This window comes from Coloeus monedula (genome assembly GCF_965178545.1).
Source record: "Coloeus monedula genome assembly, chromosome: 7".
NCBI lineage: Eukaryota > Metazoa > Chordata > Aves > Passeriformes > Corvidae > Coloeus > Coloeus monedula.
In genome coordinates, this window is record NC_138787.1 from 5,318,501 (window position 1) to 5,337,123 (window position 18,623).

The following is an 18,623-nucleotide window of genomic DNA, read 5'->3' on the forward strand; positions in this document are numbered from 1 at the left end:
GCAAGGAACGAGGAAAGCCAGGTCCCTCTTCTGTCAATATAGCTGTACCATTGAGATCAGGGGTTTGATGGGCTTTTCCTCCACCTCTTTATATGACTTCTCTCATCAGTATATAAAGGTCAGTCAGATACATTTGTGCACATCCTAAAAGTCTCCTCTGAGAAAATGCAACTCCTGTTACTCCTTGCAAGGAGCGCATGTGCATGTGGAATGCACACATCAAATCTTAGGTGGAATTACGTAATGTCTGTGTTCCTGGGGCATGCACCAAATTCCCTATAAAATAGTATAAGACTGAGTAGCACCTTTCTTCTAGCACCTTAAACCTCACCTTTTCTGCTTTCCCCTTAATGATTTGCCAGTTCTTGGTGCACTGAAGCAGTGTTCTCAGGCTCACATATGTCATCTCATGGTTTCCTTCTCAGCCTGACTGTGCCCAGCCTGTGGTTTCTTGTCTGATACCTAGATTTTAGGCTCTTGGTATTTAGGGTTGTGTATCCTTTGTTCAGAGTTTGTACTGTGCCTGCTGTAATGAGTCTCTGAAGTCTAGAAATTCCAGGCACTAAATATTACTAGTAGGGAAAGTAATTCTGGCTTTAAATAGGATGTTTGAATCTCTCAGGTGGTCCTGAAGGCTGTTTACTTGGTTCTGAACCATGACATCAGTTCCCGGATTTGTGATGTGGCACTGAACATTGTGGAATGCTTACTGCAGCTTGGTGTGGTGCCCTGTGTGGAGAGAGTTCGGAGGAAGAGTGAGAACAAAGAAAATGAAGCCCCTGAAAAGAGACCAAGTGAAGGATCCTTCCAGCTCAAAGCAGCTGCTTCTGGTTCAGCTAGTGGATTTGGGCCACCTTCAATTAGTGGAGCTGGAGATGGAGAAGAAGAAGGAGGTGGTGGAGGAGGTGGAGGTGATGGAGGTGGTGGAGGAGAAGGAGGGCCATATGACAAGAATGACAAAAACCAAGAAAAGGTTTGTCTTGTTTCCCTTTATACAATTCCAAATGTACTGCAATATCTGTTAAGATTGAGTATGCATGTGTATGCAACTGACCTTCTCTTTTGCTCTGGTGCTCACTTGGGATTCTGCTGAGGAAACATGATTAGCAATTCAAGTACTGTACTCCAGAGAAGCAGCTGCTAAAAGCGGAGTTTGTGAGCCTGGCATTGACATTTTCAATATCTTGACAAAGTGTTTGAAACCCTCAATAACAATGATTTTTTTTCAGGTTTATTATTCATACCCTGTAAAGGAAAAATGGAACCCAGTGTGTGAGCACAGTTTCATTTATTTGATTACTAGAAGTCATAAATTTTTCAGTATTGCTATGAGAATTGAGCAAAAGATGCTACATTGCTAACCTCTGAAGTTGCAATTTACAGTAGCATAATGTCTAAAACATTTTAAAAAGATGCCTGGTTTTCTACTCAGCCAAGCCAACTCTCTTTTTCAGGGAGAATTTTTTGAAGTTCTGAATGGTATGCATAGCAGAATGTAGGAACTTCACATTTATAGCATAATTTTTGATGGGAGCTGAAATAAAAGGGCTGGTCTCTAAACTTGAAAAATGTTTGGAGTAAGCCCTTCAAGAATAACAACTCAGTAATGGAGTGTCTGAGATAAGAAATGGAAAGCAGTTTGTCAAAAGTAAAATGCTAACAAAATGCCAGTAGTTGTCGCAGGGTTACGCACATCTTTCCCTCTGTGACTCTCAGGATGAAGGCCTAACTGTCAGCACCCATAGGCTGGCACTCACTATGCTAATCAAAATTGTGAAGTCCTTGGGTTGTGCCTATGGTTGTGGAGAAGGACATCGAGGGCTCTCTGGGGATCGCCTGAGACACCAGGTATTCCGGGAGAATGTAAGAGAATTAAAGGTCATTAAAGTGTCTCCCCTTGTACTTTTGACATCAGCTGCTGAGATCACTGCCTGCCCCCTCTGTAGCTTTCCCTGTATTGACAGTGTTGCTTTTTGCCCCAGCTCGCAGACTGTGTTGCAGCCCAGCCATAGCAGATTTTCAGCTATAGTGTTACCTTCCAGCCCCTGGGGCTCTCTATGGCCCAGGGTGCTTCTGACCACCACAGTGGATGGGTTGGGACAATACATGGGAGCAATCTCCATGTGTGAGCTGGTGTTAGTAATTTTTCACAGGACAGTACCCCCAAAGAGTATGCTATTTACAAGAGGTGCAGCTATCTTCGGTTGCCTATGTAAATCCAGAAGTCTAAAGTGTACGTATGTCCACCTTTCCTAATGGTGATTATGACTGACTGCTGCTGGGCTGCTCCATCAGCTCCTGATAGTTGGAGTGCACTGTATTTGCACTATGCTTGTTCTGTTGTCCTGCAAAGGAAGTAAAAGACTTAATCCTACCCTGTTGAAGAATATGGTGGTTCATCACTGTTGATTCCTATCATTTTTTGTTCTGCTCAAGTTAAGGCAGTGGAAAGTGCCCAGGATGTAGCCCAGACATCAGATTTAATCCAGAAGAGTTTATGTCCTTGAGATCAGTCCAACTTCCTGTTAAATGGGAGCCTTTTAAAGGCCTTTCTCAGTGCATGCCTTCTCCTTACCTTGTATGCTTGCAGAAGAGAGTATTTTTCATTACTATAATGAGAGTTAACTAATCCCATGGGATACGTGTGAAACAGATTCTTCTCCATGGCTTTAGTTAGCTTGAGCCATGCCAACAGAGCTATAATAAGGTTCTGGGATCTGAGGTTGATTTCTCAGAGATGGATTGGCTGCTCTGTATCCTTGCAGTGTTCTTGTGTTAGCTAGATTCCCAGGTACTGGAGGAGTGGACACAATTGGACAAGATGGGGTGAGTCCCAGTGGTAACAGTAGAAATGTTCTGCACAGAGCACTGTTTGAACAGGTACCATATTCATGACCATGTCAGTTAGACTTTTCTGTTGGAGCTGAGCCAGCAAAGAATTTAGACCTAGTCATAACATTAAGTATAAATGAATATGTCTCTTGGAACCAAGGTTCTTATCACTGAATTGAGGAAAATATTTTCCTCTGTGTCTATCTTGGTTTGAGACAAGTTTAGGAGGAAACATCATTAAATGAACGTCTCCCCGTAAGAAGGCAGGTTTCAGCACTCCCTGCCCCACTGATATTAAAGGAATTTCTTGGAGGAAAGTGAAAAAAACTATTTATTTAACTAGCAGAGTGCTGGCAGGGCACAGGAGAAAAAAATGAGTCTTGTGAGATAATAAACCTCCTCACTGCAGAGAAAGCTGGTGGTTTTAGAGTCCTGTCTGTAGCTGGCTCAGCCCCTCCCAAGGTCTGAGGCCGGGATGTGGTGTCCCCACAGCCTCCCTGCCAGTCCACGGGGTCCGATGATCTGTGTTGGGGTTTTAGTTTAGTCCTAGTTTTTTTCCTGTTAAAGGAACTTTTTCCCATACGCATGTTGCTAGGGGACAAATGGCTGTACTTAAGAAAGACAAAAAGAGCTGCCCATTGGGGGTGGGGTGGGCCTGGCTACTCCTTTGTTTCACCTGGGTGTGGGGTCAGTTCGCTCTTGGCATTTGGAGAGAGAAGCTGCAGAGAAAGGAGCTGCTGGTTCTTTTTCTTCGGCTGCTTTTCTTTCTGCTGGAAACAACGCCGGGATCCCAAAGCTGTTTTTCCCTGCCCTGCTGGAGGCCGGGCTGTGGCCGCCCTGCCCCGCTGCTGCTTTGAGCCTTCGCTACGCTGTAGCCGTGCTTGCCCTGCCTGCCCGACCTCCGGGGGGTTCCCCTTTTGGATACATCTCGTCTGTCCTCTGGGATCTGTGCTCATCCCTGCCGCTCCAGCCTGCCGTTCCAGCCTGCCGCTCCAGTCTGCTGTTCCCGAGAGTCCGGCCGGACACTGGGATCGGCTGCCCAGCGGCTTGTGAAGCCTTTGGTCCATCCCTCCCGGGATCCCAAGGCACCAGTGCCGCGTGTTTCCCGAGCTCGCTCCGGAGCGCCCCCTGCAGCCGCGGGGGAACCATCGCACCTGCCCTGCTCACCGGGAGCCGCCAGCGCCCCTGCCGGCTGCGAGCGGAACTGCACCCGAGGGGAAAGGGCCTGACAGCCGAGAAGGCTGGCACTGGGTTTGTGTTTGCCGTTACTGCCATAGTTGTTGCTGTTTTGTTTGACTGGTTATATATATAGTAGTAAAGAACTGTTATTCCTATTTTTCCTCACATCTTTGCCTAAAAGCCCTTGATTTCAAAATTATAATGACTCAGAGGGAAGGGGGTTGCATCTGCCATTCCAAGGGAGGCTTCTGCCTTCCTTAGCAGACACCTGTCTTTCAAACCAAGACAATCTGGTTCTCAGATCACAGCTAGGCTGAACAATTCCAGAAGAAGAAGTTACAAGAGGATTTTGATATGCCGGTTTGCAATCCTGGGAAAACTTTTTGCCTCAGCCAACAACCTAGCTAAAAGCAGGAATTGTAACCCTCTCCTGCTGCAAGGAGAGAGAACGTGGGGCAGTATGTGTGAGTCCTTGAACACAAACCACACTGAAGAATTTGCCTGGCTTCCCCCTCACCACCCCTTTCCTCAGACCCAGCTTAAAGCTGCAGGACCCATTTCTGGACATAAAGCAGACAATAGGGGAATACAGTATTATCATAAAATCACCCCAAGACAGTGTCTAAGTCTGCTGCATTTTCTGTCTGTTTGTCTGGCCAAACTGCTTTGCATGCACCATTTGTGTTGACTGCGTGGACAATCATCTGAGTTTACAGGAAAGTTAAGCACCCTATTGTAGATAGCAGGAGAGTTCATGTTTCCTATAGAAATTACATTTTAGATTCTCTTAACTCCGGCCTGCATGAGGTCTCAGTAAGGATGGATAGTTTTGCGATAAGAAGTTGACAATTAATAGCTTTTAATTAAAAAGTTAGTGTTTTGTATGATGTAAATTGGTCATTGGGTATAGGTGCATTCAGTGGGTTGGGTCTGAGCTGGAGGCTGAAAATAGATGCCTAAGGCTAAGAACCTGTTCCACCAAGCACTGAGCATTGACAGAGGTGGTACATTCCCAGTTCATTTACATTCCGTGAGATTTTACTTTGGGGTTGGCAGAGGAAGAGAAGACTTGAGATATAGCTGGTAGTGACTTCATCACCACCTCAAGCAGTGGCACCCATACTGGTGCACTGTCTCTTTTGTGCTGAATTTCTTGTTGATTCCGGAGGTGAGCGTGTCACCTTATGGGACCATTCAGAGACAGCACAGCCCTGGTTAAGAGCAAAATTACCTTGCTCTTGCTAGCAAGACTTGATCACGTATTTTGATGTGATATGATTTGATGGATACTGTTGCAGGCCCAGAACTGCCTCACAAAACTGTACAAACTGGATAAGATGCAATTCCGGCAGACCGTGAGAGATTATGTGAACAAGGATTCTCTCAATAACGTGGTGGATTTCCTGCATGCTTTACTGGGATTCTGCATGGAGCCAGTCACTGACAGTAAGTATACCTGGCATCAGAAACTGTCACTTGAGTATTCTTAAATGCTTCCATCAGAAAGAAGCCACACCCTTTGTCCTTTAAAAATTACAAAATATTATTTGCTATTCTCAGAATATATAAATTGTATCCTTAGCCATTGGTGGTCAAGGGAGTTGGACCACTTTGGATCTGGCCACCCACTGACCTCTTGAGATCTTGTAGCACACAGTGCACCTGAAATTGAAGGCCTCCCTTTGATTCATCCTACCTCTTCTCCATGGCTCTTCACAGAAGAGATTTTCATTAAATGGTACCTCAGGCAGGAAGTCTTCTGCTTCCTGACATGACAAGGCACCAGGTGGAATGGCCTGTTTAATACACAGTTTCTTCTGAATGGAGATATAATTGAGCTTTAAAACCCTCTGTGGTACCTCAGATCACTGCATGAAACAACAGTTAAGAGTTACTGTTTACAGAGTAGGTCTAGCTCCTCTGAAACACTAGGGGAGTCTGACTATTAGCTAGCCTTCGATGCCAGGAATTTCAGAGAAAGCATCAAAGAATAGTAAATAGCCAGCTTTCATGAAGAAGATGCCCATAGGAGGTTTCCCTTAAGTATTCACCAGTTATTGACTGGCTCATTCTTTGAAGCATGGCAGCTCATGCAGCTCTTGAAAGTCTTTTCCCTCATCTCAGGAACTGGGATGTTTTGTGGTAATTCATATAAATCTGTAATTATTTTTTGAGTCTTTCTGAAAGCTTGGTGTCCTTGTGCACCTTCTAAGAAAAGCATTCCCATAGTTCAGAAGATTTTCATTTCATATGTGTTGTTAGTTTGCTGCTTAATCAAACATCTCTTATCCCTTAGAATGGTAACTAGAAAAGCTATAATTATTGTTCAAATTTTAAGACTTACTCTGCATTTCTCTAGACAGATGTAGATAAAACTAGAATTTTCCTGATATTTTCAATCCTTTTTCATAATACGATTATTTCTGGGAAGCTTTGATATTCATAATTTATTTTACCCTTTGCTTCTGCTTTAATTTTGTGGGGTGGGATTGTGAGAACTAAGCATAGGATATTAGGTGGGGATATGTCCTTGTCTGCTCCCAACAAGATGGCTTGCTTATACTTGAATTTTACAGATAAGGCTGGATTTGGGAATAACTTCACCACAGTGGACACCAAATCTACAGCCCAGAGTGTAGAAGGTATTATTGTGAGTGCCATGTTCAAGTCATTGATCACTCGCTGTGCATCCACTACACATGAGCTCCACAGCCCAGAAAACCTGGTAAGCACTTGATACCATGTTAACAAAGTTACTTTTTCACTTGAGTACCACCAGTGAGACTTTACAGTGAATAATTCGTTCAGTTTAGCCAAATCCTTTGAGTGTAGCAAGTGGTGCAGTCACAATTGAAAAATCATGTAAATGTGATGCCTTTTTGCATGCCTGGCTTGGAACCTGGGGACTTAGACAGAACAAAAGTTGTGCAGTCTGAATGGAAATTTCTTCTCTGTTCAAGCAGCTTCTGTGTTGTTCCAACTGGATAAGTAGCATGGTCTGGAGGGATTAATGAACAAGAAGAGCAAGGGCATTCTGGTTTGTATCAGCAATAATGTGGCCAGCAGGTCCAGGGCAGTGATTGTCTCCCTGTACCTGGGCACTGGTAAAGCTGCATCTCAGAATCTGGGGTCTGTTCTGGGCCACTCACTAAAGAAGGACACTGAGGTGCTGCAGCATGTCCACAGAAGGGAAATGGAGCTGGGAAAGGCTCTGGAGCACAAGTCTTAGGAGGCGCAGCTGAGGGAACTGGAGTTGCTTAGCTTGGAGAAAAGGAGGCTCAGGGGCTTCTTTTTCTCTACAACTTTCTGACAGGAGGTTGTAGCAAGGTGGGGGTCAGTCTCTTGTCCAAGGTAAAAGTGACAGAACAAAAGGAAATGGCCTCAAGATGCACCAGAGGAGGTTCACAACATATATTAGGAAAAAATTCTCTGCTGAAAGGGGAGGTCAGGTATTGGAACAGGCTGCTCAGGGAAGTGGTGAAATTGCTATCCCTGAAGGGATTTAAAAGATATGTGAATGTACAGCCCTGGACATGTTTTTTTGGTGGACTTGACAGTGCTGGGTTAATGGTTGGATTCAAGGATCTTAGTGGTCTTTTCCAACCTCAATTATTCTATGATTCTAAGACCATAGCTACCATGGATCAACTTTCAGCAAAGTCGAAGGCAGTTCACTTGGTTAACGACATGGCCCACCGGTGCCAGACTATGTGAATTATTGAAGAGAAATTTGGTAGATCTTCCCAAGGTTTAGACATTCAATTTACTGAACATGTGGAGGAAAGGAAGGTGTTGCTTTTTGCTACACGCTCTCTTTTTGTATATGTATATTTGCTCGTGGTTTTTGTATATGCTCACTTCCCAGAGCAGTCAGTAGACTGGATGACATGAGCTCTCTTCTTCCAAATTGGTCCACTCTAGCAGCTAGTCTCAGGCCACCTCCTTTATTATCAAAAGTTTGGATTTTTCATGGAAGCAAACAAGAAACATTCTTGTATTCCATCATTACAGCAGAGCTGTAGAGACTCTTAAGTCCAGCTAAAGGGGCAGTAGTGCTCTGTGAGGGGAAGGAAAACCACAGTAACAGCTTAAACCAGCAGACTAGTCTATCTATGTCCAAGTCCTCTAGTTCTTATGGATATTCCTCCTTTGGAATGTTTCTCATAAGAGATTAGGTGGTGCGATGCAGAAAAACATGCCCCATTATTGGACCTAGATTAGGAGCACCAAGTGTAAATTTTTCTTATAAATTGTGTATCTTTCTAGACTATTTTAGTTAGTGTGTAAGGTGAAACTTATCCTTAAGGATAGCACTGTTAATTGTGCCTGTATGGAAAATACAGTATGTAGAGCATGCATGCAGATTTGTTGTTGTCTTGTCATTCTTTAAAGCCAGTCTTGTGGTCAATATCTTACTAAAAAAATAAAAGCCTTAATCAGGATACAGGTGCAATTATAAGCTTGTTAGGGGCTTTTTGTTTTGTTTTCCTTTGTTCCTTGCTGGGAATTTTCAGAATAATCCAAGGTCTTTCAGGAAAGCTCACAGATCAAAAATCAAGTCCTATAAAACTGTTCCCTCCATCCCCTTGCCCTCACACATAGAGGTGATTTGCATATCCCAGATGTGTATGAATGTTCAGAACTAAAAAAGGCCTTGAGTGTCGGAGGTAGGCTGGGGAATGAGTGAGTCATTCCTCTCTCCTCATATGATGTAAAGCTTTAAATTAATGAAAAAAAATCCCAAGACACCCACTGATTCTATAAAAAACATGCAATTGTTTGCACGCTACATCCCCTCACATACATCTTAGATATTTCACGTCTTTTAAGTTTGTGGTCTAGATGAATGGTATAAAACAAACTTTAAGTCATCTTTGCCGCTCCCTCATCTTGCAGGTCTTTTAGCCTCTGATACCTCCCCATCTGCTGTATCCCATTGCAGATCACATTCCATAATAATATTCCTCCTTGTCTCCTTCTTCTGAGTGCACTAAATGAGTTTCCATCTGTTGGGGTTTCAGGAGTTCGCCTTCTGTTTTCTTTTTCTCTTAAAGAATTTTCCCCATACATGTTGCCAGGGGGACAAATTACTGGGTGCTTAAGAAAAACAAAAGACCTGGCCACAGGGGGAGACGTGCATTATGCTACTCTCTTTCACCTGGGCTTGTGGACTGTTAGTTCCTGGCATTTGGACAGCGAGAGAGGCTGGAAGGAATTCATCAGCACTGGAGACTTCTGCTTTTTCGGCTGCCTTCCTTCCTTCTACCAGAGAAATCCTGAGATTCCCAAGCCTGCCTTCCCTGCCCCACTGGGAGCTGGGCTTCGGCCACCCTGCCCCTGCCATTGCTTTGAGCCTTCGCTACTCTGTAGCCATGCTCGCCCTGCCTGTCCAGACCTCCGTGAGTTCCCACTGCAGCTCTGGAGTTCAATACATCTCCTCTGCCACCCGGGATTTGTGCTCATCACTGCTGTTCCAGCCTGCTGTTCCCGAAGGTCCGGCCGGACACCGGGTTCAGCTGCCCAGGGGTTTGTGAAGCCTTTGTTCCATCCCTTCCCGGGATCCCAGGGCACCAGTGCCGCGTGTTTCCCAAGCTCGCTCCGGAGCGCCCCCTGCAGCCGCGGGGGAACCATCGCACCTGCCCTGCTCACCGGGAGCCGCCAGCGCCCCTGCCGGCTGCGAGCGGAACTGCACCCGAGGGGAAAGGGCCTGACAGCCGAGAAGGCTGGCACTGGGTTTGTGGTTCTGTTTTCTGTTACTGCCATAGTTATTGCTGTTTGTTTGCCTTGTTATACACACATATATATATATACATATAATAGTACAGAACTGTTATTCCTGTTCCTCATATCTTTGCCTGAAAGTCCTTTAATTTCAAAATTATAATAACTTGGAGGGAAGGGGGTTGCATTTTTTTTCACTTCAAGGGAGGCTCCTGTTGGGGTTCCTCCCCCCCTGGTGTGGGGTCCGGGGGGAGGGGACCCTGGAGTAGAGGCATGGCCTACAGGGTTTCCCTGCTCCCTGGTCAATTCCGTTCCCCATTGGTTGTTTTGTGTTCCCCTGGGTGGGGAGGACTCTGGTGGTCCCGTGACTGCGGAGTTCTTCGGCGGGACCTCGGCCATGTGGCTGGAGAATAAAGATCTCTAAAACATCTATCAAGAATCGCTCCCTATTTCTTTCCACGGGCCTCGTTGTCTAATGCATGTTGCAGGAGACCCCACTGCAACAGGCTCCGGCCTTCCTTGGCAGACACCTGTCTTTCAAACCAAGACACCAGCCAAAACCCACAAACCATATACCTGAAGAGTAGACCACACAACAGCCAGAGAAGAAGTAATGGCCTGGTGAAGTACCTCAGAAAGTATTTATTCTCACTGCTTTTTTAGAAACTTCAGACTGAATTTCTGTTCTTTTTCATGGTGCCTTGCTACTCAGGGCTTGTACTGTGATATCCGACAGCTGGTCCAATTTATCAAGGAGGCTCATGGGAATGTATTTCGGAGAGTGGCACTCAGTGCTCTCTTGGACAGTGCTGAAAAGTTAATACCAGGAAAAAAGACAGAGGAAACAGAGCAAGACCCAAAACCTTCTGGGAGCAAAAGGTAGGTATGAGGAGGGAGAAGGTAAATGACTGACTTGCATATGAATCTATGACTATCTGTGCTGAACACAAATGTAGGAAATCCAAGGGCTTCTTTTATCTTTATAGCATGTCAATTCTTGATGTACAAGCTTCTGCTGTGGCAGTAGCCTCCTTTAAAATTTAGTGAGCTGAGACTGCAATACATTTGCAGAGAAAAACACTGGCAGTCTCATAAAAGAGGCATAAGAGAACAGTGCAATGGAAACACTGGGATAAGGAAAGGTTAAGAGAACTAAGAAGCATAGTGTTTCTCCCAAAACACTCTGGATGTATTTTTTAATATGCATCACATCATTTGGGATGTATACCTGTTTTTCTGACAGGTAAACCCTGGTATGCAAAACGAGTCCAAGAAGAGATCTAATGCTGACATGTTTCTTTATCAATAAGGAATTTCCTCTGGTGCTTTGAGGAATTTGTCTTATTAAAATGTTGGGAAGAAGGATTAAGAAAGTTGAAAAAGTCCTGAAAACCTTGGCTTTGCTGCTAAGAGCTGATGCCTTTTTTGAGAATAATATGTATATAGAGACAGAAAGTTGCTAAGGAGAGGCTACATCTCTAAAACTGCTGTGCAGGTTTCCATATCCAGTTTTATGCGATGACCATGAAATGGGCCATCCATTTCCTTTGGCTGATGATTTATCTTGTCTGTATAGATCTGAGGTGGGAAGTGTCATCATTGACAAAGGCCAGTCCTCAGCTGCCCCTGACGAATGCCGGAGTTATGTCTCAAGCCGCCCAATGCAAACTCCAGAACAGTAAGTAAATATTGAATTGTTCAACATGTTAGTGCCAGCAGCTTCCTTCTGGGATTAGTACCAATGCACAGGACAGCAAAGACTTACCTGTTTGGATTGTACGACAAACTGTTGAGTGTCTACACAGGAGCTACTGCAAACAACCAGGTAATGCCTGTTTTCAGTGCTGCCAACTGGACCCATCCTGGTTTTGATAGGGAAACAGCAGAGATTTTCAAATGACAGTGCACTAGATTTGTCAGTATCGCATACCATACTACCAGAGCAGTGAATAGCATGTTAATTCCTCAGAGATTTAACCACAACCATTCTCCAAGCTTTATTTGTATTCCCGGGGGATGATCCTATTAATTTTCAACTTCCAAGTTGTTGCTAAGGGTGATTAATGCTTCAGTGAAAGCCAGCCCATTCCTGAATTGCATTGGGCACATAGTCTCCAAAGATTGCTGTAATTTCCTATTCAGTACAGGGAATCAGCCTGCTGTTGGCATTGTACAACTGAAATCTCTTATGTCCAAAGAATTTTGCCATTTACTGTTGAATTAAACTTAAACAATACTCTTAAGAATTTTAGAAGATTCTACAAATGGCCATGGGTCCCTAAGTAATTTTGGGCAAGTTATTTAACTTCTCTGAATACGTGTCTGTCTTGTTAAAGAGCTTTGAGATGCACTGCATGAAGACATTGTTTGCACAAGGGCCCAGAGCTCCACATCACATACTCTCCTGCCTTAATTGAGCCTGCAAAGTCTCACTGTTGCTGAGACAGCTAGGACAGCACAAAACCTTTTACTGCTCTGCAGGATTGCAGCAAGTTGTTCCTCTCTGAGCCCTGCCATAACCAAGGGAGAATATAATAAAAAATGCTGTCCCAATTCCATTACTTAATGAGCAGGTTCACAAATGGCTGTCATGATGTCCTAAAGCTTTCTGGTACAAATACTTTTAGAAAGTACTAATGTGGTCTTATAAATGTGGTTCATTTTGACATAAAGCTTGTTTACTTTCATGTGTAGAAACTAAAAATTGGAATGACCTGTTCAGTGGATGTTACGAATGGAGAGGAGGGCTTAAACAAGTTCTGCCTTTGACTCAGATTTCTGGTAGTAAATCTTTTTAGGGGTAGCCTGTACCTCAGACTGCTCTCACTTTTCAGGTTCTTAATAATGGCTCATTAGGTCTATTACAGAATGAATTATTTATTTAATAGACACAAATTTAACAGACATAAGACTTTAACAGATTACTTACTACACAGGATAAACAAAAGAAACACTACTAGTAGATAAACAATTCAGTACACTATAATAATAATGTGCCTATATTACAGCTAGCAAAGAAATAGTATAGATTAGGATTCAGTGCATCTTACCATCCAATTTCTTAGGGGGCATAAATAAAAAACCTTTTGCTCTCTGTTTCCAGAAAGGTAACCATGAAGATGCATCCAAACTTCAGGGAGGAGCAATACACGTTTCCAGGAAGTGTGTATGAAACTTCTGCCTCCGTGAAAATTTGTGTAGCTTTTATAGCTTTAAAGTAAAGTGTCTCTCAGTCAATGATTCCTGGCTTATCTCTCTACGTCTCACTCTCAAGGCGAGGGATGTTCACTGTCAGCTGGGGAGGTCTCATCTCTTTGGTGCCAGAGATAACTCCCTTTCAGGCATCTGTCCAGCCTGGGTTATCTCACCCATATGCACTAGCTGATAGACAGAGAAGATAAGCTTTCTGTGGTAGAGGGGCAGGGGGGGAAGGTCGTGCCAGAGTGGACAAACTTCTACGGGTAGAAAAGATGGTTATTTTGTGTCTTTAACAATATTGAGTATGTTGTCAACCTTGACTCTGTCCCACTAAGAAGAGTATGTTTGGAATTCAAAATGAAACAACCTCAAGTAATAGAGAGCTTAGGAGCAGGCTGCAGAAAGGTCTCATTTCCCTGAACATTTGAATTTCACTGAAATGCAGCTCATGCTTTGCATATATTCTATTCCAGTGATGAGCAAATCCAAGGGGCCAATCTGGGACGTAAGGACTTCTGGCGAAAGATGTTTAAGTCACAAAGTGCAGCAAGTGATACCAGTAGTCAATCTGAGCAGGACACATCTGAGTGCACAACTGCTCACTCTGGAACCACCACAGACAGGCGCTCCCGCTCTCGCTCCCGACGAATCTCCCTTCGAAAAAAACTCAAACTTCCCATAGGTAAATGTATGTCTCTTTCTATTCCATATACATATTGCATGCACAGGGAAGGACAGCTAGATATATCTGGCTTAAGAAATATTGCAGCACAGTTCCTTATTGTTCATCTATTCTCCCCAAAGAAGCTGTGATTTGCTGCTGTCTCCACTTTACAGCTGTGGAACTGAGGTAAAGGGAAATGTAAGAAATTTGCCAAAGATATCAGGGGATATTTTTGTCAAAATAGATTATTGAAACTTTCCTCCCAAAGTAGCAGGCTAGTACTGTAATCTCACAGGCACTGTTACTGCCTGTACAAGAGAAATAGTCCAAATTAACATTTGTTAAACAGAGAATATATCCGTTCCAATTCCCGAGACCTGGCCTTGCATGGTAGTTAATACACATAACAAGAAAACGTTACCTTTGCTTTTCTCCCATTTCCCCAAGCCTTAGTATGGCCACTATGGAGAAATATACTGCAATTGCTAAGAAAGAGATTCTTCTAGAAAGAATTTTTTAATTTGTCCTGAGCAACTTATTCTGTAACAGGGAATTGGCTGAAGCGCTCCTCCCTCTCTGGTCTGGCTGATGGAGTGGAAGATCTCCTAGATATCAGCTCTGTTGACCGTCTCTCTTTCATCAGGCAGAGCTCCAAGGTAAATGTGTCAGGCTGGATTACAGAGAGCTTGAAAAGGCAGGATCTGGATGGTTTTAGCTGCACATGGGAATATTTTCTTCAATATGGACTTTGCAGCTAAGGAGACTGTCACAGAAATCTCCAGAGCAGAGCCATGGGAATTTGACACTGGTCTTTTTTACCTCATGGTGAAGATTAGGTTAATCTGTAGATTGTAGTAATCTGTAATCTGTAGACTGTACTGTCAGTCTGCTCTGGTGCACTGAGAGGAAAGTGCAGGTTCTGTCAACACACTTAACCTTAATAGTTGTTCACACTTCTTCTTCCTTCTTTGTCCTTTCACAGCTTCTCAAGAAAGATCAATCCTTTAAGCAGAAAGCTTAAAAGATGAAGTGCTTCAGCGTATGTAAATCAGTGCAGACCCACTTGTGTTACTATGTTGACTCTTACAGCCCTTCTGTAGATGTTTATGTCTAACCAGTGAGACCAAGACCTCATGCTATGGCACAGACTGACCAGCCCCTCTGTCCCTGCACAGGTGAAGTTTACCAGCGCAGTGAAGCTGTCTGAAGGAGGGGGGCCGGGAGGAGGCCTGGAAAATGGGCGAGATGAAGAGGAGAATTTCTTCAAGCGTCTTGGTAAATGGCGCACCTGCCGAAGACACCCATCCAAGCTTCATCACACAGAAGAAAAAGATGGTTAGAAATCAGGGTTCTCGTCTCCTTTTTTCTTTCTTTTTATCATTTTTAAAATATCTTTCTTTCTGTATTTTACCCCTTTCCCTTTTTTCCTGCTTTCTTCATGGATTTTGTCTCCATTGTAGCCTTCTCCAATTTTTTAGTCTTTGTAAATGTTTTCTTTCACTTCCTTCATTCTTTTATTTTGATTTAGAAAAAAGCTCTGGTAAATTTTTTTCTAAAAAAATCAGACTATCCAAATAAATTATAAAATACAATATTTGGGCTTTTAAAATCAAATTACATCTGGTCAATACACTTGAAAATTAATGCTTGCTTCAAAGCACTTATTCAGTTCAAAATTAGGGTGTAAATCTTATGTTGTCTAATACAACAATGGGTGTTCCATCCATTTTATTGTTTAGTTTTGTTTTTTCAATTTATAACTATTTGACAGTTTTAGCAAAGATCAGCACAGAAATGGAAAACCCTGCACAAACCTTGTTATAATTATCTCTTTTCTTCTGTGTTTGCATGTCTAGTCTCTGCATACCATTCGTTAGGGATGCTGTCCCTTTTTCTTAGCACACAACATAATAATAAAAACACTCCTTTTGTTTCCACAGAAGTGTATTTAATTGCTATGTATTTTCAAAGTCAGCAATGTCTGAAAAATGCCTTTATGAATAATACAAAATCATGGTATAATCTGTTTTAAAATATCATGCAGTCATTGACATGCTCATGTCCTCAGCTCAAAGCACATCCTTCTTGTCAGGGAGACAACCTTGTATCTTGAAGTTCTGTTACATTTTTTTTTAAGACAACACAACCAAATTCCCAAAAGCACACAAAAAGGAGTAAATTTTCTTTTTTAGCATGATTTCTGTAGCTTTACAATATGCAACATTTTCTGGCATTATATTTGGTTTTCTTCTGACATTACACTTCGACATTGCATTGTGTGTATTTTGCCATCACTTGTCCCAGGCCTGCAGTGTAATGCATGTAAGGCATTTCTCAGGCACGTGATACTTGCAAAATATGAGCATATCTTGTTACTGTAAACTGGTCATTATCTGCCACAGGTGCATGGTGGTGCTTTTTCAGTTAGCTCCTAGATGAAAAGTATTGTTCCTTTGGGAGAGTTCAGCTACCTCGTTGAAGTCTGGTAGCATTCTCCAGCAATGGAAGGAATTAGTTTCTTCATCCACTGCTTTGTGCTGAAGTAGGTATGAAATACTTTCACCATATTTCCTCCCAGCTCTCACTGGTTAAAAATGACTGAGGGGCAATGAAATCTTTACAGACTGCCACAGCTCTTTCTGCAGTGCATCTATGAGATGAACTTCATATTTTGTTGTAGGAAATTATTCTTTTTATCTTCCTAATACAGGGGTAATAAAAGTTTATAAGGCCAAGTGTGACAGTTAAGGAAGTTATATCACTGTATCTACAAGGATCTCTGGTATGCAATGAAAGCCACGTAGCTTTAGCAAAACTATTAGAATAGTTGTACGTGCCCCCTGTATGTCTGTGCTTGCATGTGCACAGTGATATCAACATGAGGCCCGTTCATGTGGGACAGTTTATAACTCAGTAGAACAGCAACAGTACACCGAGCCTTCAAATTTCCAGTGCTTCTCTGTCTTCCATACAGATGATAAGGTTGTCTGTGCTTAACAAGAAAAGAATAAAAGCCTTTTAATGGTGGATGGGCATACTGTTAAATCCCTCAAGGTCTGATCCTAAAGCATTAAATTGGAACTTCTCACTGCCTTCTCATTTTTGTCATTCATGGTGCTGTGCTATTACTTTGCTCATGCTTTTTCCAGGTGGTGTTTCTTCTTGTGTTTTTGGGTTTTTTAACAGTAGACCAAATTAAGGAGAAAATGAATAAAGAAGAAATAAATTACATTAAAAAATTATAAAATGTAGAGTAATTTGTGACATCATTTATTAACTAATCTTCATTGTGATTTTTTATCTAGAACATTTTTATCTATACTAAGAGCAAAGCCAATAGAAATATATACATTTACTGTGCATTTACATGAGATCCGTAATGTTCCTTCGAGCACTTACTGAAGACACTGTGGTGACCACAGAAGTAGTCAGGGCGTTCAAGTCACAGCAGCTCAAACTTGCTTTGAGGAATGAGCCCATAATCTCAGAGGGAGCAACTGTGGAGCAGGAGCTTGGGCATCTTCCTGCGTTAGGACATGGTCTTTGCTCTTTGGATGAGAACTTCTGAAGGCCTGAGTCACATAAATTAGGTCAGGGAGGGCTGCCCTGATCACAGCAAGGCTACTCCAGGATGGGCATAGCAAGGGGCAGTCACCAGCTGCTTTTAAAGGATTGTCTTGTAAAGCTTCAACAAAATGCAAGGTTTGCCACTGAGCTCAGATAGACAAAAGCTCTGCTAGCTCTTTATAGTGCGGGTAGGGACATGCGTTAGGCAAGTTTCTGTTCTTTATCTCATACAGGCACAGCCTTAACAGGGCCCTGAACAGGAAACATTTGTACCTCAAATGAGTTAGTGTTACGACAGTCATAGCAGGAAAGCTCAGATAAGATATAAAGGCTATAAGGAAACAGAAGAACTTGGAAGGATGTTTGTGATTGCTCGCACATGTAAGTGTTCTACCTGTTCTTTCTACTTTGATCCATTTCAATGGAATATTTTCCCAACATAGGGACATTTTGTTTGCTGGTAGCTAGCTTCACTGGAGAGAAAAAAGCCAAGGAATTTGTAAAGTCTCTTGAAATTTGATATACCTCTGTCTTCAAGGGAAAATTGAAGATCTACATTGTCATTTTCTGTTGTGACTTTTTTGGGGCACATAAGTGCTTTCCAAATAATTCTAGGGAGTGCATGCTGAAAATAACTTTTGAGTTTTAGCCATTCTTCTTTCCTGAAGAAGTCAAGAACTCCTGTAGAGTTGATGTTTTTAATCTTGTCTTTCAAATAATCCATGTTTAAAGCCAGTTTTGAATTCTCCACTCAGTGTTCTCCAGTGCTTTATCCTGCAGTATTCTGTAAACTGTCGTACTTTCATATGTAAACGGGGAGAGTATTATGGCCAAAGCCAAAATCCCAGAAGCTGACTATCCCTTTTTTTGACCAGCCACTTTGGCCTTGAAACTGCTTTCCTTATTTCTAATCTGTGTCTTTCTACCATTCTCTCATCTCTGGGTAACAACTGCATAATGATCATCTGCATTAGAAGTGCTAATTGGGATTAGTTGATTTATGATGTGAACTCTATACATAGAGTTTAAAATTGTCCCTGAAGTGGGATGCCAGCTTCATTTTTGAACAGAACTATTAGAGATTTTTCCATCCCAAAGAGTACAAGACACTTCAAGGGAGAGTGGCTGGAATGATGATACCTAGGATTTGAGGCCAGTCCATCTTTACTCTTGTGGTAATTGCAGATGTGTGCCTGAAAAAAGGACAGTGCTTGATTTCCACATAGACTACACATTCACTACTGATTTTTCTGTCCTAGTAGATGATTTATTACATAATTGATCCATGAGGAATAAGGGTTATGCATGCTTCACTTTAAAGAAAACTTAAAGGCAATAGAGGAGTAATGTAGGAGATTATTAAGGAAAAAAAGACTGTAAAGAAGATGATCTCTGTTAAAGAGGTGGGGAGGAAGGACAACATCCTAGTTCACGTGTGTTGGAGGAGGTCCTGGGCTTCCAC

The 18,623-nt window shown here is 42.6% G+C and overlaps 1 protein-coding gene across 1 annotated transcript in view; it reads left to right on the plus strand.

The window, feature by feature from the left end:
* Nucleotides 1-18,623, plus strand: part of UNC80 (unc-80 homolog, NALCN channel complex subunit) — a gene marked incomplete at both ends in the record, with an annotated part of 145,668 nt that overhangs the window by 44,120 nt on the left and 82,925 nt on the right. The window contains 9 exons of the mRNA XM_082284923.1: nt 623-973; nt 1,717-1,863; nt 5,310-5,457; nt 6,588-6,736; nt 10,445-10,611; nt 11,309-11,410; nt 13,404-13,612; nt 14,144-14,250; nt 14,770-14,869. Of these exons, the coding sequence (XP_082141049.1) occupies nt 623-973; nt 1,717-1,863; nt 5,310-5,457; nt 6,588-6,736; nt 10,445-10,611; nt 11,309-11,410; nt 13,404-13,612; nt 14,144-14,250; nt 14,770-14,869 (1,480 nt within the window). The remainder of the gene's footprint in view (nt 1-622; nt 974-1,716; nt 1,864-5,309; nt 5,458-6,587; nt 6,737-10,444; nt 10,612-11,308; nt 11,411-13,403; nt 13,613-14,143; nt 14,251-14,769; nt 14,870-18,623) is intronic.